The sequence below is a fragment of the Cyprinodon tularosa genome, unplaced genomic scaffold (genome assembly GCF_016077235.1).
Source record: "Cyprinodon tularosa strain WSP-4 unplaced genomic scaffold, ASM1607723v1 ctg598, whole genome shotgun sequence".
In the NCBI taxonomy this organism is placed as follows: Eukaryota; Metazoa; Chordata; class Actinopteri; order Cyprinodontiformes; family Cyprinodontidae; genus Cyprinodon; species Cyprinodon tularosa.
In genome coordinates, this window is record NW_024039338.1 from 377,502 (window position 1) to 398,499 (window position 20,998).

At 39.5% G+C, this 20,998-nt stretch overlaps 1 protein-coding gene across 1 annotated transcript in view; it reads right to left on the reverse strand.

The window, feature by feature from the left end:
- Positions 1-207: 207 nt before the first annotated feature.
- The window catches only part of xrcc4 (X-ray repair complementing defective repair in Chinese hamster cells 4), a 51,531-nt gene continuing 30,740 nt past the window's right edge, over positions 208-20,998 (reverse strand). The window contains exons 5-8 of the mRNA XM_038306945.1: positions 17,094-17,225; positions 16,255-16,400; positions 13,457-13,592; positions 208-537 (exon numbers count right to left, since the gene is read on the reverse strand). Coding sequence (XP_038162873.1) covers positions 423-537; positions 13,457-13,592; positions 16,255-16,400; positions 17,094-17,225 — 529 coding nt within the window. The 3' untranslated portion in view covers positions 208-422. The remainder of the gene's footprint in view (positions 538-13,456; positions 13,593-16,254; positions 16,401-17,093; positions 17,226-20,998) is intronic.

Sequence of the window (20,998 nt, forward strand, 5' to 3'; positions counted from 1 at the left end):
TTTCACAAATATTTGATCAAATTCTTGTTAGTGATTAAACTGAAATAGAATGTAATTAATATAATCAATTATTCAAAAATGAGGGTAAAAAAAATGCCCAGAAAGCAGACATTTGTCACTGTTTATGTACTCTGTTCACAAACTGATAATCAGTATCAGCATGACAGTGTATAAAAGCACAGTGCTCATAGAGTAGTACACATTTTAAAATTATATTTTGTATATTTTCTTTATTCAACATTCCAATTTACAGTAAATCTAGACAACTCAGAGCTTCAGTACATTTTTAGTAGTAAAATATATCAAAGACCCCACTGTGGCTGCAGGTCAAATAACAGGTTAAATATCGACATAATTTCTTCAGGTTGATTTCAAAACAAGTCAATTTTAACAGGAGTAACCGATGCAGTTATGGAACAGAGTCAGATATCCTCAAACAGGTCTTCAGCTGCAGACATTTCTGTTGAAGCTCCTTTTTTCGCATCTATACGGTGGTGGGGAACCTGCAGTTGACTGGATGCTGCAGAAGACTCTTTCCTGGAATATACAAACACACAGAAAATTAAGGTGTATTCTAACATTTGTTTGGCATACTAACGCAAAGCACTGGTGTTGTTGGTCTACAGACCATCTAGAGCAGATTTCAAAGTGAGTTGAGAGTATGTTACCATCACTTTTTACAGGTTTTAAAATTGTCAGGGGGAGAAAGTCAAATCGCCTCAGACATTGGAGAATCTGGGGTCAACTAACAGGCAGGGGAGCCAACAATTCTTCCCTTTATAAATCTGCCTGCTTTTCTCACCTTCTTGAATCTAAAAATCAACCTGAGGGCTGAAGAGAATCCATCACAAACTTTATGCCATTTTTTTTTTGCTCCAACAATAAAAAGCTGAACATGAGAAGCTAAGTGCAGCGTGAGAGAGCAGAAGAGGGGCTAGTTCTCTTGTTTAAATCATTACCAACTGCATTTTAAGGCCTCCTGGAACCAGTTAGGAGCAAACAAGAGAAGCGTTTCAGCGAAGTCTTTGTACGCGGGGGGTATGACGAGTGTATTTATTTTTTTCCCCCCCAAGGGATGAGATAGAATTGGGGTAGCGAGTATGCAGGAGCCCCCATAGAGAGCTGATCTGAGGAAAAGTAGAAGCTGCAGTATGTACCATGATAATGAGTTTGGCAGTCAAGAAGCTAAAAAAGGAGCTTCAACATAGACTTTACATCTACCCTTTCTATCAAAAGAAAGAAACAAAGGCAGTTATTGTTAATGTACAAGTTTTTGCCTAAATATCAAATTTATCAGTTTAGTACTTTTTGGCACAGTGTGCTGTTAGACTTTTTTCCCCCCTTTCTTCCATTCTCTCTACTATATCACCATATATAGTCATAAATTCCACCAATCAATAGTAATAAGGTAGATATACAAGTATTTTTATTTTTTTACAGAGATGATTAAAAAGGACAAGCAGAACGGATTGCAAATGTTTTTTGATGCTAGGATTGTTTTTCACCTTTCCTGGTCCCAATCTTAACCCACTGAGAGCCTGATCTTCAAAGTTTCCATATAAGCAGTGCTAAATTGTTTGTAAAAGAAAAAAAAGGCTGCATGTACAATTAGTGGGCGTGTCCTGGGTGATCTACATAGATAAGACATGGATAATGGATAACAGGTGCAAAAGCGATTCCCACTGCTCTATTTGCATGTGCCAGCATTAGATTAAGAGCAGGATGGACATAAAAGAAAAATGAGATAACAAGCTATAGAGCTGGAGGTAATAAGGGTAATAATAAAAATAACAATAATAACAATTAGCACAATTTATAATGCACTTAAAATGTATAACCTTAAAGTAAAAACATCTCAAAACATGAAAACAATAGTAGTTGAAGGTTTAAATATCGATAATCAAAACTGGAAAAAGTGAGCTTTTCACAAACATTAGTAAAGGAAATTACAGTCAAGATTTACAGGGAAACGAAGGTTTTCTATAGTCTGGCAGCCTTCAATACTCATCGTTTATATAACTGTAAGTTCAGTTTTAATGTTTTTTTCATGTTGTTTTAAATGTATTAAGATTGTATTCCTCATACAGAATTATTCCTTCCATATTCAATATTTGATTAATTAAAACCATTCTACTGTTACTATTGGTGACAACCAGAAAACAAAACAAAACAAAAAAAATAACAAAAAAAAATGTTATATATATATATATATATATATATATATATATATATAGATATAGATATAGATATAGATATAGATATATATATATATATAACAATATATATAGATATATATATACATATAACATTTTTTGTTATTTTTTTTTGTTATATATATATATATATATATATATATATATATTCACATCTGCACAGACTCATTATTGTCTGTTGTTGGATCTAAATGCTACAATGATTGCTGACATATTTGTACTTCACTTTGAAAATGTGCTAAATATAGATGTAAAAATTTGATCTGTTTCAGGTTAAAAAAATTAAAATTACATTTGAATATCATACTTCAATCTCTTTGCATGTCCTATAGTTCAACATATGTTTTGCATATTCATGAAGTCAAAATACTATTTTGCTCCTGACACAGATGCAGCTCTGGCTGTGGCTGGTTAGTAGATCTGCTTTGATAATGCCATCAAGTTTTATTTTTTACACTAACCAGGTCCCCTTATGAGCCGCCACTATGTTTAGCAAATCCTCAGCAGTGAAAAACGTATTGTTCTAGCCTGTCACTGGGGTTAAGAGAGTATAAAATAAGTGCTGAGGTAAAACAAAATATGACCCCTGGTCAATCTAGGTAATTAATACATAGAATAAACATTTAATCAATTCAAGGGATTTTTAAAAAAAAAGCACATATTGAAAACCATTTACCAGACAGTTAAGGGGAGACGCATTCGGCTAAATATAAGGGGGCGTAGCTTTACTGTGTGATATACAGTCTACTGAAAGAAAAAAATGCCAAAAACATTCAGAATAATTAGGTTTAAGAATTAAAGAAGAAATATTTACTCTCATAGGCATTTTGAAAATAGAAAAGAGGGGAGTCGTTACTTGTCGTTTTGGCTTCAATAAAGGAAAAGTTCGCTCATATTCAGAATTCCAACTTCTGAAAGTTCTTTAAATATGAAATGATTCCATCCTGTTCAATAAATGATCAGCGTTTTTAATTCAGAGTAATTTTCATGTGAATGTGCTTTACTGGAGGCATCCATGTTTGTCAAAGAACACTACTGCCACCTACTGGTTAGTGACGTCATGGTGCGGTATCGGCTGTTGATCAAGCCCCAGTGCTGTATCTGGTGTTTGTAACAACGCGCTATTATCCAAGTCATCTTGAAAACATTCTTCTTCCAAATGTTGGCTACATATTACGGGTTTTTTCTCTGGCCAGAAGTTCGATGGCAAATCCTCCCTCTTCAAGTTGGCGATCCAACGACCAACCCGTCCGTGGAGGATCAGGAATCAGAAAGGTGAAATAACTCTTTTTTTTCCCACTTTTACCCGATGTATTCCAGCATCCAGCTGCCATGCACGTGGGCATTGTCAGTTTCACTATAGCTCTGGTGAATTTCAATGGTGAAGTCCTCTGGAAATCTTCAATAATTGTTGTTGATTGCAGATGTGTCTAGTAGTTCCCATTGATTTTGCTTGTAAAGCGGGGAGAATGGCGCTAGGCTTACCGCACCGTGATGTCACTGCTGGAAGATGGCAGGAGGGAGGGGTTACTATATTTGGGCAAAAATGGCCGCTCCCAGACTCAATGATCGCGACAAAAGTTATTATTTCTATTTTTTTACTGATTAGTGCTGAACTCATTAAATCAGCACAAATGAGTTTTAGGTATTTATCCATTCATCATTCCTTTCTGGCTTATCGTTGAGGTTAATGTAGATGAAATCTCTGTTTCAACAACTGGCTCCTGTAAGAGCTTTTTTCCACAAAAGAAGTGTGTGCTTTTGTGTCAGATTTGTAGCTATCTGAACAAAAAGTTACCCTTTCTTGAGCAGAACACACAGCAAGGATTTATCCCTTCGCCTCAGATGGAAACAAGTTTTGTTTCTAATGATCTTCAGATTCTCCTTTCTGATTCCTTTCAGTCCCCCTGACCATGTCATTCAGCGATAATTGTTTGTGTACTCAAAGGAGGGTTTTCTCATGAAAAGAGGGTAGTAGAGAGTAACTGTAAAACACTGGCTTTCCTTGAAACACACACTGGTTCTGTGAGTGATCAAATATGGCTTCCAGCCACCATGGATAATTACTACAAGACACGGTTGGGCTGTGGCTTCACAGCGGATTTTACTTTCTTTTTTTTTTTTTAACTAGCATTAACACAGTTTATAGTCTGAATTAAAGATGACCATTACTCTGACAGAATATGAAACTATATGTAGTGACTTGCCAAAGTATTGACACCCCTTAAACCTTTTCACATTTCACATTACAACCAAAAACCAAAAATATATCTTATGTTATTTTGTGTCAAAGGCCAAAGAAAGTGAAACAATACAATAAAACATTATTTCTTTCTTTTCTTTACCTTAATTCTCAATCTGAAAAGGTAGTTGTGCAAAAGCATTGACCCCACTCAGTCAGTATTTTGTGAACCACCTTTTGCTGCCATTCCAGCAGCAAGACTGTTCGGTCAGTTGGCTTCTCTAAAGTGCCATGGTTGTGTGTCTGTTTGTATAATGTAGAATGCCCTACTTTATACAAAAGTGTCTCACAAAAGCTGTGAAAATAGCAGATTTAGTTCAACACATAATATTGATTAATATAGCAGACAGACAATCTAACAAAATGTACAATAAAGGAATGACAATTAATTATGAATTACAATCAGATCAATAAAATCTTCATTGCTCCAAAAAAAGCAAATAACAAAAACATTCTTCTGTCTACACTAGTCAAAAATAATTAATGGAACACTTTGTAATCAGAGTATAGCATCAAGTTAATTAAACTTGTGGGATATTGATTTGGTCAGGTAAATAGCAGAGGGGGTTGTTAATCAGTTTCAGCTGCTTAAAGGCACACTATGCAACATTTTTCAGTTAATTAATGTGTTCCATAACGTTTTGGATGATTAAATGAGTCATTTCAGGTCAAACAAAGGTTTTCTCGGCCGCCCTGGTGGTCTGTAGGGGAAATACCGTACTTGCAATTGCAGGAGCCCTCGGCCCGCACCCACAGGCTCAGAAGTCTCGTACATCGCGAGAGTCGGTCTTGCTTTACGGCGAGAACTGCTACACGCAAAGAGGCAGCTGTTGAACGGGATTCATCAGCAGACAGCGGTCCTGCTGATGGGTTGTAGATCTTCTACGGCCCTGTGACGCTCTCCTGGAGTAACTGTCTGTCTCCTGGAATCTCCTCCAGTGAAAGGCATGCTCGTTGCTAGCACAGTGGCGATATTTGTGCAGTTATCATGGCGGAACCAGCGAGAAAACAGCGAAAGCCCATGTCGGAGCAGGCAAGAAAGAGGAAAACGGCTCTGGACAGAGAGAGGAGTCGTACACGGGTGAACATCAGGCAAGCTTTTTCCGAATGGCGAGAGCTAAAAGAAAAAGAAAGGTGCAAGGCTGACGCGGACCTCGCGTTTCTGCTGATGTGATTGTAAGTAACATTGTAATGGTTTCTCTCTCTCTGTGTGAATGTTCAAAACACCCGCACCTGGCTTGATGGAGAAACCAGGAGAACAGCTCAGCATATTTACGACGGTGCACTTTTACTTTCGCCCTCTGGGGGGAGCCTCGCTGAAAAATCAACACCGGTTGCATAGTATACCTTTAATGAAATTAACAACAGGTGCACTAGATGGGCAACAATGAGACGACCCTCAAAACAGGAATGGTTTTACAGGTGGAGGCCACTGACATTTTTTCCCCTCGTTATCTTTTCTGACTCTTTCTCACCAGTTTTGCATTTGGCTAGGGTCACTGTCACTACTGTTAGCATGAGGCGCTACCTGGACCATACAGAGGTTGCACAGGCAGTCCAACTCCTCCAGGATGGCACATCAATACGTGTCATTGCCAGCAGGTTTGCTGTGTCTCCCAGCACAATCTCAAGAGCATGGAGGAGATTCCAGGAGACAGACAGTTACTCCAGGAGAGCGTCACAGGGCCGTAGAAGATCTACAACCCATCAGCAGGACCGCTGTCTGCTGATGAATCCCGTTCAACAGCTGCCTCTTTGCGGTTTTCCGCTACTGTTCGCAACGGCTGGAAGGCGTTTCTCACGTACGTAATCCAAACTGAAGGCACCAGAATAATAAAATCAAACAGATTTTGCCAGCAGGTTTTGACCTTTTAAGTTAATTTAGGCATTAATAAACAGTTTCAGAGGAGTGATCAGAGTGCTTTGCATCAGCAGTGCTGTGTCCGTCTCCCTGCCAGCTCCCAGATCAGCTTCTCTGTTTGGCTGATGTGGCGTTGAGCAGCAAAAGTTACATTTTTCCAACTCTGGCAGCTGCTGCTTTTAAAGCGTGTTTGGTGCCTCAGATTCTCTCAAGCTCATGGGGCGCTGCTCCTGCTGCTCAAAACGCGCTGCAGGACCTTTCGCTGAGCCTTGATGCACGTCAATCATTGACTTTGTATGTAAACTAACTGCTTTTGCTGCCTCTGCTGCTTGCGTTCTGAACGTACCATTAGACTGCAAAGGGGAACACCGTTTTTTTTACAGTGGCCCCTTGATTTCACGTTTTTACATCATGTTCTACTCACCCTTACTAGTTTTGTGTCATTTTAGCTGTTCCGAAGATATTCGGTTTTGTAATATCCAATTAACGTCTTCCTATTAGGGGTGGAACAGTTCACAAAATCCACGGTTCGGTTCGGTTCTCAGTTTCTGGTCACGGTTTTCAGTTCGGTTTATGTTGATTGTTACCCCCGAAATCCCATAATAATTAATGAAATTAAAGAAAAAGAAAAAATGTATGAATTGTAATTATTTTTAATGATCCACAGAAACCCTGGATCATTTCCGCATGTTTTGCTGCTTTGAATTCAATCATCTGGCGCATGCCCTCTACGATCTCCAAGGAACTCAGAGCGGGGCGGACGCGAGCCACAGTGGAGGCTGTAGGCTTTGCTTTGTGCAGGCGGTCTGGAGCGCAGCGAGGCGGAGCGCTGACGGAGTATGTGGGATTTCGGGGTTAGCATGACATGTTGGTCATGTTGCTGTTAGCATAATAAAACGTGTTGCACAATGCTTGCACACTGTTTTTATCCACAACTTTCTTTCCGCCATCATCGTAGGTCACTCTAAATGCAAAGCGGTCCCAAACAGCAGCCTATAAAGGGCTGCTGGCGCGTCTTCCAACTCCTGTTCTTTCCCACTCGCCATTCCCACACAATTCTCCACAACAACTGATTTTTTTCTGCTACACCCGGCTACGCTGCTTCGCTTCTTCTTCTTGTTAACTACTGGTGGTTGTCTTTGGTCGCAGTACCGCCACCTTCTGCTCTGGAGTGTAAACGCTTCGCCTATGAGAAAAAGGAGCAGCGCATGAACCGAACCCAACACATGCGAGTCGAACCGAGACAGTCGAACCGAACGGTTCGGACAGTTTTCATAAACCGTTCCATCCCTACTTCCTATGGGTGACGAGTTGAAGGCACAAACTAAACTGTTCATAATTTGTTCTTCATGGTACGCCAGTATTCATAACATGTAGGCCAATCACTGTCCCCCAGACATCGGCATGTCTAGTGCTGCTACCACAGATGATCTCGCTCTCGAAATGGAATTGAACAATTCAGATTAGTTAGCCGAATGTCTGGGGGACAGTGATTGGCCTCCATGTTCTGAATGCTGTCGTACCATAAAGAATAAATGATGAACAGTTTAGTTTGTGCCTTCAAGTCGTTGTCCATAGGAAGACGTTACTTGAATATCACAATACTGAATATCTTTGGAACAGCTACAGATGACACAAAACTAATAAGGGTGAGTAGAACTTGATGCAATAACGTAAAATCAAGGGGCCAATGTAAAAAAAAAAATGGTGTTCCCCTTTAATGTGAATTTGAATGTAATCTACAGTTGGAGATGACTCATAAGGTTCTTACACAGACTGGTGATGGAGGAAACAATTCATGAACCACATGCTGACCTTTCATTGCCCCGAGAATAATTTTCTCTGACGACTGTTCATCTAACGGAAACAAAATACTGATTCTAACTAACAGCTTCTGGGTTGGAGGGGAGTCATGCAATAAAGAGTTTTATTACGCAGTCGACATGATTCAGTCCAAGTTGTGGGGAATGTCAGACTAAATGCAAAAGGTTACTGATAAGAGTTCCGCTTGTGTTGACTAATGATGTGATCCCACAGATTTCACAATGCCTTCAATTACCCGTGCGTCTTCTTGTGCTCATATACACTTTCATTTAATGTTACTGTAGCTTTAGCCAATAAATGTCAAGGTTCTTTTACAAACTTTCATTTAACCAAAACGAAAAACAAAATACAACAATGAAAAGTAAAGAGTAAAAGCAAGCATGAAGCCCCCCCCCCGCGTCTACTAACAGCCACAACCAGAGTAAGATCTCCTCTAACTGCTGTCTGGCATCCCGGAGGAGGTAGAGCAATGATCTGTTGTCCGGCAGCGTCTCACTGACAGGCTGGGACTGAAAGGCACACAAACGGCCATCTGCAAGCTGCACAGTTACAATCAGCAGCACTTGGAGGACCTTAAATGCAGGCCTTTTATTTGATGAAGTAGAAGAACTGCTACAGAAAAAGTCGGACTGAGACACGTCTTTGGAAATACTTTTAATTGAACATGTCCAAACAGAAGTTGGCTGGATAGATATTTGGCCACCGAAGCGGCGTCATTTTCAGCTGTATATCAGAGCTAAAGCTCTGACAAGAGCACCATAGAAACAACAGGAAAGTTACACAACTGTGTCTGTGTGGTCAGTTATAGAGGTCAGTTATAGATTTTTTTTTTTCATTTTAAGCCCTAAAACTGATTAATTGGAGCAGAACAAAGAACAGACGACAAAAAAGATATGTTGTTATTTCCCAACAAGGCCAATAATTATGACTGGGAACCTTACAAGAGGAGAGATTGGATGTTTTTTTTTTTTCTTTTTCTTTAAAGGGGTCCTAGACTAGGGTTCCTACAGCATAAGGTAAATTAAATTCAAGACTTTTTAATGCCACTTGAAATAAAAATTTAAGACCAAATTCACAAGAAAAACCTGCTTGTGACAATTTAACGCAAAGGTTTATTTTAACATAAACCACTGCACTAATGTTTCAAATTTTGAAAAGCTTCCCATACAGGAAGAAAGCTAAAAACACACAAATTACAAATATATTTTAACAATTATTTAATTGAATTCACAAACTTTGTTTTAGCAGGGAACAAAACAAATCAGTTTTAAAGCCACAACATAACCAGTGCTAAGTCTTTTTAGCAGCTATTTTCCTTTGTATCATTTTCTTGGTATGTTTGATTTGTTGATAAGTGGAGGCGTTGCAGAGACAAGGGTGGAACTAAACTGAGAAATATCGGCTGTTTCTCGGTAACTCCATTTTGACGCTTTGTGTTTCGTGCTGTGCATGCGACTCCACTGCCTTAATTCCCATCGTTCTGAGCTTGAATGACTTCTTGCACTAAATCCATTGAGCCTCATGTATGTTCCCTGGTTTTAGCCATGGAGAAAACTCTTGGCTGGAGACAATTTTGGTTACATTTACACTTGCTCATATTTTCCAGACAAAAAGTTAATGGTGCATCTCCCAAATGTCCCGGCCGCAACGCTTTTATTGGTTCCGCTATCGGGACGGAACCAACAATGGCGAGCTGTTATTTAAAAAAGGTAAATTTTAATGTTTTATTTAGATTACAAGAATAAATCATAATAAAATGATGTTTTAAAAATTAAGACCTACGAAAGACTGATTTAAGACATTTTAATACAAATTAAGGCCTTAGTTTAATTTTGAAGAATTCAATGCCTTTTAAGACTTTTTAAGGACCCGCGGGAACCCTGTAGAAAGCAAAACAGAGGTTCCATTGTCATAGATGAATAACGATAGTTCAGTGGGTGAAATGGAGGTACAGAGAATTTCAAACCCCACCGACACTTCCTTTATCTGCAAATCTCACAATTCTAAACTCCCACAATAAAACAGGCAAATCCAAACGAAGCCCTAAGTTGACGTAAACTCAGGGATGTTGCCTTATTTGATTCTGGCCTGAACGTTTCTCACGCCCCGAAATTGACATACAGACCAGCCCACTGGTTCACTGGCCCAAGGGTAGGGGAAGGGTTGACGATTTTGAAATTCCCCCCAGACATATTTTTAGGTATGAAAAGTAGGACATGTCTGGGGAAAAAAGGACGTCTGGTCCCCCTACCATATCAACAATCGGATGTTTCAGTGAGTGAGTGCTTGTTGCTATGATGCGTCTTTGCTCAGCAGCTTCGCTCGTTGTAAACCAACCAATCAGAGCACAGCTCATCTAAATATTCATGATCATACCATAAAAGGAAGAAAACCTTTGGTTTCATTCTAGGGCTTTAACCAGGCTGCAATAGGGCTCATAGAAAAGCAAATATGCTATTTTCAGCACGACCAATGTTACACATCCCATTCAGAGACCTGAAGGACCAAATACCCGATAGAATCATTCTATCACCCCTTTAAGATTTATTGATAGATTTAATCGCAGTGCTATCTCGACATACTACAAGTTTTTAAACATTCAACCCATATCAGTTCTTTTATTTTTTGCTTCAACTTGCAAACTAAAATTATTCTTTGGGAACAGCCTTATCATCCTAAAGTAGATGGTTCAGGGGAGGCCTAGGCCAGGGATCGGCCAACGCCACCTGGAGAAAATGACACACCATGTGACTTATGTGCTGTACCATATTTGGTGCCTTAAGTTTTACTTCCATTCTAATATTAATAGGACTGGTGTAATTTCAAACCTCCACGTGGAAATAAAATGCAGTCCTCCTAAAACCCCCGTAGCAATACAATCCTCTTTTCCACCTTATCGGGGCAACAGTGCAATAAAACGCAGCCTGCAACAGCAGCCTTTTGATGAGGGAAGTAGGCTATGAAAAGAAGCCAGTATAATTTAATTATGGAGCAAACAGAGGTTTGTTTACAACAGCTCCCAGCCTGGCACCGTGCCACACTGAAACATGTTTAGCAGGCTATGACGGTAATCTTTGATGATAGAAATGTTCACATTTTTATTTTGTTTTGTTTTTAATTCAGATTTTATTATTATCTTTAATCATTTATTTTGTATTATTATTAGTAATTATCATTATTATATTTTTACATTTACATAAGCAATGGGTCATTATCTATACCTAAAACTAATACCTTTGCTGTGATTTAATGAATTTAGCATTAATAAGTAAAAAAATTTAAATATTTTTCGTTGTGACCACAAAGTCTGAGAGCGGCCATTTTTGCCCAATTATAGTATCACCTCCCTCCTGCCATCTTCCAGCAAAATCAATGGGAACTACTAGACACATCTGCAATCAACAACAATTACTGAAGATTTCCAGAGGACTTCACCATTGAAATTCACCAGAGCTATAGTGAAACTGACAATGCCCATGTGCATGTAGGGCTGGGTATTGTTCAAAATTTTCGGTGCCGGTATCAATACCGATATCTTCACTTCGATACCAGTTCCTGAACGATACTTTTTTCGATACCAGGTTTATAATATCAATTCGAAGAAAAAGAAAGTTACACAACATAATAAAGTACAAATCTTGAGTTTTATTATAAGCTCTGATTTTTCCATTTACATTTGAATTGAGAAAGCTTCCTGGAGAGGTGGCGAAACGTCTTCAAATCTTGGAAACCAAATCCAGTGGATATTTTTTGAATTTTTACGGAAGGATTTACATTTTTCCTTACATAAAAAAAAAAACAAAAACCTAATATTCACTGTTACATTGTGAGGACCTTTTTACTTAGCTGTTTTTCTTTAGAAAAATTAACATGTCTGCTTTCTCAGGAGACAAACAAGCCTGTTGAATGGGATTCCTACTGACAGCACACCGCTGGTATGTAGGGGTCTGAGCGGCTCCGACAGAAATAATATTGGAAGGCAGGATGGTAATCTGGATGAACTGACTGCACTGATTAAATTTTCAGGTGGATTTTCTCACTTAAAAACATATTAAAACTACTTTATTCCCACTACTTTATTCACAGCAAATATAGCTGCAAGGCAGAGAAAGGATAGTGAAGCTCCGCCCAACGCGCGTCAGAGCCACTTTTCGACCGCGCAGCCAGAACGGCAAAGCTGCTCCAGCTGCGCGTCAGAAGCTGCTACAAGCAGCATAAAGGAAGCAGCAGACGCGATTTTGAAGAGAGTTATCTCCCCTTTCCAATTCCTGATCCATAGTGCACTTGTCGTCGCCATCATGGCCAATAGCAGGTTGTGACAAACACCAGATACAGCACTGGGACTTGATCAACAGCCGATACCGCACCGTGATGTCACAAACCAGTAGGTGGCAGTAGTGTTCTTTGACAAACATGGATGCCTCCAGTGAAGCACATTCACATGAAAATCACTCTGAATTAAAACACTGATCATTTATCGAACAATAGGAAATAATTTCATATTTAAAGTCCTTTAAGATGTTTTTAATTCTGAATATGAGCGGTCTTCTCTTTTATTAGAAACAAACAAACAAAACACAAAAAGAATCCAGCTTGTTCTTCCCTAAATACTTTTTCATACAGCTCCAGTGAGCCGCAAGGGGGGCCCTTAAGAGCCGTAGGTTGCTGACCCCCGGGGGAATGATTCAACAGAGGAGCTGCAGAGAAAGAAACGTTTTGGGATTTTGCAAGATAAAGGTGACAAAGAGGATGTCATCTCTACAAGAGAGATAAAGGTCCTGTTGGAAATGTGGGAAAAACTTTCAGGCATTATGAAAAAGAAAACCAAAGAAAAAAAGTTGTGAAGGACACTTTTAAACTGCCCAAATCATTTCAAAACTCTTCTGAAAGAAAGGATGGAAGAGATTTTCATTAAAAACACAGCAGATGGATGTGAGGAAAGGAAGGAATGTAGGCAGTAGGTATTCAGTTCAGCTCTTCTCCTCCACCTGCTTCAGGATCTTCATGGAGATAAATACTGAACCTTATGTTGTACTAATTAAAACCGGTTTATTTCAGTCCATTCACTGAACTATATTCTTATACATTATTTGCCATTTATAAGTGCATTTGTCTCATTCAAAGAAGCAGGCTTAAGCTGTTTTAAAGAACTAAAGTGGTCTTACTCTGCCATTTAACACATGGAAGGAGTCTGATTGGGCCTGATAGAAGCTGCACAAGCAACAAAGAAACTATGAAGCAGGACAGACTCTGTACCACTTTGCTACCAAGAGCACAAACAGGAAAAATATGAGAACAGTGGCTGCAAACTCATACCTTTTCTCCTGCGTCTTTTCCGGGTTTGTTTTTTTCAAAGCAACCTCTGGGGCACCAAGATGGCGGAACCGGCGCTTGCGACAGGGAGCAACATCCGTGATGTCACGGAGATTCAACGGGCTGGGAGAATCAGAATCTGAGGAGAGAAAAGGCTGATGCTTTATATGGCAAATATGTTTGTCTGTCTACCTATTTATTTTTCACAGGGTGTGGCCATCAAAGTTTCATACAAAAATTACCCTAATCTGATCTGTGATGCGTTTTTCCCTGGCAGCAGTTTCCATGCAAACTACAGCAAACTACACCAAACAAACCAAAGTTTCCCAGCACTGGCACCATGGCAACAGAAACAACATAATCCAGCTAGCTTCTCCTCTCAGGATGGAGGAAGGAAGCCAACAGGGTCCAGCAAGTCGCCAAAAACCCATGATGGATTACAAAACACTAACCTGGCTGTGATCTTCCAGCATGTGAAAAACTTTCATACATTAGTTCTGCTACCCACAGCTGTTTAAAGGTAACCTATGTTCTCCACAATTAATCCAAACATTACACTCTCTTTCTTCATGTCCAGGCCGACAGCGAGGGAAAGTCTGCGAGATAATTAGGTGTGATGTTATACATCAGAGGCTTTTTGGGTTTACAGAGGTCTCTGTGTCTGCGTATTACCCAACTCCTCAGTGATGTCATGACTGCGCTTCAGTTATGGATTAAAAACATTTGTTTCTAAGCACAGGAGCAGCCAGAAAAAAATGAAATTTAAACAAAGATAAAAAAAAAATCTATGTTCCCACAGGTTGAAAAGGTACTGGTGAAGGATTGGTCTCTCCTTATTACACTTCCTCTGAAGGAGCTCAGCTCCCTGCATCTTCAGAGGAAGTAAACCCCTCAAACAATTGTTATCGGGTCCTATTAATGGACGACAATCTAAATTGAAAGGTCATTAATGTATTATTACATTTTTTTTTTCATCAAAAAGGAAAGAACATGGTAAGAGTTACGGAAGCAGAGAGCCGTCGTAATTGACTTTTATTTTCTTTGCCTTCTCGAGATAACGACATACACTACCGTTCAAAAGTTTGGGGTCACCCAAACAATTCTGTGTTTTCCTGAAAAGTCACACTTATTCACCACCATACGTTGTGAAATGAATAGAAAATAGAGTCAAGACATTGACAAGGTTAGAAATAATGATTTGTATTTGGAATAAGATTTTTTTTTTTTACATCAAACTTTGCTTTCGTCAAAGAATCCTCCATTTGTAGCAATTCCAGCATTGCAGACCTTTGGGATTCTAGTGGTTAATTTGTTGAGGCAATCTGGAGAAATTGCACCCCACGCTTCCAGAAGCAGCTCCCACAAGTTGCAATCAAGCGCTGTCCACTGGGTATGGTATGGCGTTGCAAAATGGAGTGATAGCCTTCCTTATTCAGAATCCTTTTACCCTGTACAAATCTCCCACCTTACCAGCACCAAAGCAACCCCAGACCATCACATTACCTCCACCATGCTTAACAGATGGCGTCAGACATTCTTCCAGCATCTTTTCATTTGTTCTGCGTCTCACAAACCTTCTTCTTTGTGATCCTAAAACCTGAAACTTGGATTCATCCGTCCTCAACACTTTTTTCCAGTCTTCCTCTGTCCAATGTCTGTGTTCTTTTGCCCATCTTAATCTTTTTCTTTTATTGGCCAGTCTCAGATATGGCTTTTTCTTTGCCACTCTGCCCTGAAGCCCTAAAGCCCAGAATCCCGCAGCCGCCGCTTCACTGTAGATGTTGACACTGGTGTTTTGCGGGTACTATTTAATGAAGATGCCAGTTTGGGACCTGTGAGGCATCCGTTTCTCAAACTAGAGACTCTAATGTACTTATCTTCTTGCTCAGTTGTGCAACGCGGCCTCCCACTTCTTTTTCTACTCTGGTTAGAGCCTGTTTGTGCTGTCCTCTGAAGGGAGTAGTACACACCGTTGTAGGAAATCTTCAATTTCTTAGCAATGGCAAGCAGAAAAGCCCCCACAACGCGACAGTGAACACCAGACACCGACCCGCCCGCAACCGCTCCCACCCCACCGAAAAATAAATAAATAAATAAATTAATTAATAAATTAATAATTAAAATTAATAAAAATTCCCCTATGCAAGAGGAGAAATGCAAGCGGAAAAACCAGAGCCCAAAACAAGACCCAAGACCTGCATCTCACCATGCCGTGCAGCTCCCCTCCTCCCAGAACCAATACCACAGAACCAGCATCGGAAAAAGCATCGCCCAGGATCAGCCTGTTTTTCAGTGTAGTCCTGTTTCTCTGACGGTGACTGGCTGGATGTGCTGCCTTCATCCTCTGACATGGGAGCTGGCTGGGAGCTCGTCTGCCTGGCTGTGTGTTTCCTGGGCGGGGCCGCCTTTTACAGTCGCTTTTTGTGTCTCTGCTTCTGTCTCCTTGAACCCCAATCAGCCTCAGCAGATGGCCGCTCACACTGAGCCTGGTTCTGCTGGAGGTTTCTTCCTGTTAAAAGGGAGTTTTTCCTCTCCACTGTCCCTACAAGCATGCTTAGTGTGAGGGATTGCCTTCGAGTCAATGAGTCGATGGAATCAACTGGTTTTCCTTTGATAGAAAACAATTTGACAGGATGATCTAGTGAACTGTAAAGTGCCTTGAGATGACATGTGTTGTGAATTGGCGCTATAGAAATAAACTGAATTGAATTGAAACAGCAGATTAGGTGACAAAAAAATAAAACCCAATGAACTAATTATGGTGTGCATCATTAAAGGCGATTTAGTATAATTTATCCTACCTCTGGATGTCACCTGAGATGCTACTGTTGACTCCTCTTCCTTTTGCTCTTCGTCGGTGCTACCTCCATACTCATCATCCTCACCGTCATCACCCCCTTTTTGATCCGACTTTTGAGAATCCTTGTTCTTCCGTCCATCAGAATCTCTAAAGGAGATCAATGTCACATTAATCAACCACTGATTGAATAAATGTGATCATTTTGATACATGTTCTCAATCCACATGACTGTCTGCTTATGTGCATGATTGTTCAATTTCTCTCTGATGAAAGCTGAATTAATGAAGAGGACTTCATTCATTCAGTTTATGTCAATTTAAAAAGTCTTTAAATTGTTTGTTCAACAAAACCATGTTGTTGAATTAAGTGTTTACCTCCGGTTCTTAGGCACATATCACAAATTTTAAACAAATGCTTCAATAAAGTAAAAAAAAAAAAGTAAAACTATAACTGATATTTGGGTGAGAATGTTATAATTGTAGCATAAACACTTTCCTTGCTTTTGTATTAAGATATGCTTTATGCACTTTCTGTGAATGCAATTAATGCAGTTCTGTAGTGATACCTGATGTAATGTACATTGGTTAAATAAAGTTTTTTTGAAAAAGAAAAAGAAAATGTCCTTGCTAAAATACAAAACTCTAACTTTTAGTTTTTGTGAAGGATTTAGAGTTTAAAAACAACATCTCATCTGATTGCCTAGAGTTTTGCTCAAATATGTACATGTCCATTTTCTTTTCCTTGGCTATTGCTGCAAATAAGATGGCGAGATTCATCAGAAAGGTCCAGTGTCTCAGCGTGCTGAGGTTGGAATGAAGCTGGTTAACGAGAACTCTGCACCTTGTTTCCTGCAGGGTTGTGATGGCTTCTTGCAGACTGCGGATCTTTGCTTTCTTCTCATTGAGGACCAGGACAAACCGAGAGTACAGTTCTGCCTCCAGGGCCTCTTTACCTTCAGCATAGTGTTTGAGCCTGAAACACACAAACACACCCACACAGATCACATATGGAACACACATGGAAGCAAGGAAACACTACTGCTAATAATCTGTGATGGATGGAGAGGAAGAGGGGAACCGTGGAGCTTTGCCTTCACTGCACAGATGAAGCGATTATTAAGGTGATATTTGGTCGGGATTTAACAATCTTAAAAGGCAGATAAAATGTACAGAGTTAACAATTACTGGAGGCACCAGAGAATTTAAAGCTGTAGTTATCTTTAAAGCCTGGGGAGTGGGCCTAGAGGTGCTTGGAAGCCAGAAGTTCTGAGTTCAAGCCCCACTTCCACAAACTGCCACTCTGAGTCCCTGAGTAAGACCCCCAGCACAATGGCAGCTCACTGCTCCCTAAGGGTTAAATGTAGCGTTGCACCGATACTGGTATCGGCCGGGGCCCCGATACTGCACTCAGTGTTGCCAACTCCTCAGTAAGGAAAGTAGCTATCGGCTGTGCTAAAAGTCGCTAAATGACGTAATCGCCTAATTTGTGCAATCTGCCACAGGAAGTGATGTGCATGTTATTGATGCTGTGGGAGAAATAATGTCGTTACAGAAAGACATAAAGTGAGTAAAAACACTATTATACAGTGTTTTTACTCACTTTACTAAACAATATATAGAGCTACTTTTTTCAGGGTTTGATTCTCACTCTTTTCTGTATTTTTGACTGTTCAGTTTAGACTGAGACATAATGATTCTCACCAGCAGATCAATGTTAATCTTAGAGAGGAAAACACAATGGACAAGGTGATTAAGTGACTGACTGTGGCTGTATGAATCAAATGTTATTTATTTAATAATAATAATAATAATAATAATAATAATAATAATACATTTTATTTAAAAAGGCGCCTTTCTGGACACTCAAGGTCACCGTACAAAAGCCTAAAAACAGTGTCATTTTAGACCAAATAACATTTTACATTTACATCCCGCTCGCTCCCGCCTTGAATGTCAGTCAGGGTGGAGCCGCACCGCGTGATCAATATGTGCCGTCAATCCCAGCGCATGCGCGCTTCATTTGCAGTCTCGACGCTGAGGGTAAACATCCTGCGGCTCTGACTGCAGCGCTGAGAGGGACTCCTGTGGGAGCGGGAGAACGGGGTTGGGATGGGGGAGGCGCCTCACCGCAGCAGCTGCCGCTGGAGGACAAGAGTAGGAACGATACATGCTTTCACGTAAGAGTCTCCAAAAGCCGCCAGTGACACAGTAAAAAGTCATCAGATTTGTCGCTAGTCGCTTTTTTGAAAAATAGTCGCTGGAGGGGTCTGAAAAGTCGCTAAATATAGCGACAAAGTCGCTGAGTTGGCAACACTGACTGCACTAAAATGGAATCAGTGAGTACCGATAAATAGGGCACTGATAACATTTTGAAAGGCAAAAGTTTATTCAACTATTCTCACGGGATTCGCTTTGAATTAGACTTTTTCCTGCTTCACAAAGGTAGGCAGCAGCTTGACAACGATGATGGCAATTATTTTACATCCAAGTAGTATGCAGTTCTTCATTCATATATACACACACATCAATTTCAAACAGGTGGTATCTGCTGATACTGAACAGCCAGGTATCGAGTATCGGGGCCGAAAAAATGGCATCGGCGCAACAGTAGTTAAATGCAGAGTTTATTTCGTTACTGTTTACTTGTTACAGTGTAATGAAAATTAAAAGAAATGAAAAAAATAATAATAAAAAGCTGGAGAAAAGCTAGTTTCTTTGGATCTGATTGAAGAACATGGTGGGATATTTCTAGTAGAGGAAAGTAATAAAGTACATTTACAGTACTTGATTACCATACTTAAGTACTCTTTTTGAGTGTCTTTACTTTGACTAACTTTTTGAGGGGGTACTTATAAATTTCACTCCACTACATTTCAAAGTCAAATATTGTACTTTCTACTCCACTTCCTTGCTGCTTTCGGCTCAGCTTAGCTTTGTAATCTGCTCTTGCCGTTTTTCTTTCTCGAAATGCATTTTCATCCTGTAAGATAGCAGCCCTTAGGACTGAATATGGACACCCTTGTTTTAAAAATTTGCATGATGTTCCACAAATGTGAGAAACTCAGAGCAGATATTTGTAGTTTATAATTTTATCATAAGTTGTTGCCATGTGGCCAAGTTGTTAAGTGGGACGAGTCTTAAAGCAGAGTTGTAGTTTCTTTGTGGTAATAGATTCAACCTTAAACCTCTACTTTTTTTTATAGAGAAAGAGTGTTGTTTTTGTTTTTTTTAAATAAGAAATAATAATCAAAGTAGCAATCTTCATTTTTTGTGGCATTTTTATGCTGAAGTTCTTTCCACGTGGAGTAGAATCTGTAGCAAAAATACATCAGGTGGTTTCTGAAAGTTACAGGTTCTTTAAAATTATTTTGAAAATGATACAGAATTGTCCTAATATTAGAACATTTAATTAATACTTAAGAATACTTCAATATCTCAAAACGTGAGTACTTTAATCCTTTAATTTGAATGGATGTTTGGCTGAGTAACTTTTACATGTAGTTGAGTATGATTTGATTGAGTATCAGTACTTTTACTCAAGTACTATAATTGAGTACTTTGTCCAGCACTGGATATTTGTGAGGAGCTGGGTGCTGTGTTCCACAGCGTGCTGCATTACTGGATTCATCCATTGACTTGTAGAGAAGCTCACTTTCACTGGTTTACTCTCATTTCTCTGCTGCAGCCAATGGGGTAATTAAGCAACAAAATTATTTGTTTGACGTAGCTAAATTGGCGCGGTGGAGATTCTTTAGAAATGTTTTTAAAGAGGAAAAAATGATAATAAACTAAACAATATATTAAAAGCTAAGTAAAATTTAGGAAATTGGAAAACATTTTTGAAAGTAAAACTGAATTATTTTAAAGCTGAAAGATTTTAAACTTAAAAATGTTTACTTTTTAACATCCATTAATGTAGTAACCCTCACCTTTTTGCATATTCAAATGGCCCAAATTATATGTATGATTACATGCCTGATACATCATTTGAAAGCTAAAATCTTCTAGTTTATGAAATTATAAATAAAAAAGGTGTGACTTAAACGCAGCCTAAACTGCAGGAGTTAAAACATGATAGTTTTTTGTTTGTTTTTTCCTTCTTGAAAAATCACACTTATATGAGGCATGTGACCAAAACCACGCTGGAGTACACAACACTTCAAGACCCCTAACAACAATCAAACCCCCCCAGGTGACCTCCATGGCCAATCCAGGATGAGGGATCAGAAGCCCGTAATTCCTTGTTACACTAACAGTATATTGATCTCGGTGCTCCCACCACCAGCTACAACTGAGGAAGTCTCTTGGATGAGAGGCCAAACATCTTCTAGAAAACTTCACATCGAGTTCCCTAAACTAAACTTTTCAAGCTCCAACATTACAAAGAAATCACACGAATATTAACGCTTCACCAACAAAATGACTATTGAGCAGCTAATCAATTATGGTTTAAAGAATATTCTTTTTTTGTCAAAGACTCTGCATCAAACATCACCTAGAGCATGCATGCAAAGGAGAGGAAAACTCCCTTTGAGAAGAACATCCAGCAAAACTAAGCGCTCTGCTGGGGCTGACTGGGGTTCAAGAAGAGACAGAAAAAGACACACAGAAGGAACATAGAGGCACTGATCCCATAAATATTTTCTATGTTAGAGAATGTAACAGTAAACAAGCTCTATAGTCGGTGCTGTCTAGGATAGAAACGGTTAAGCAGATGAGCTTTGAGCCCATTTTCATGTCAAAGAT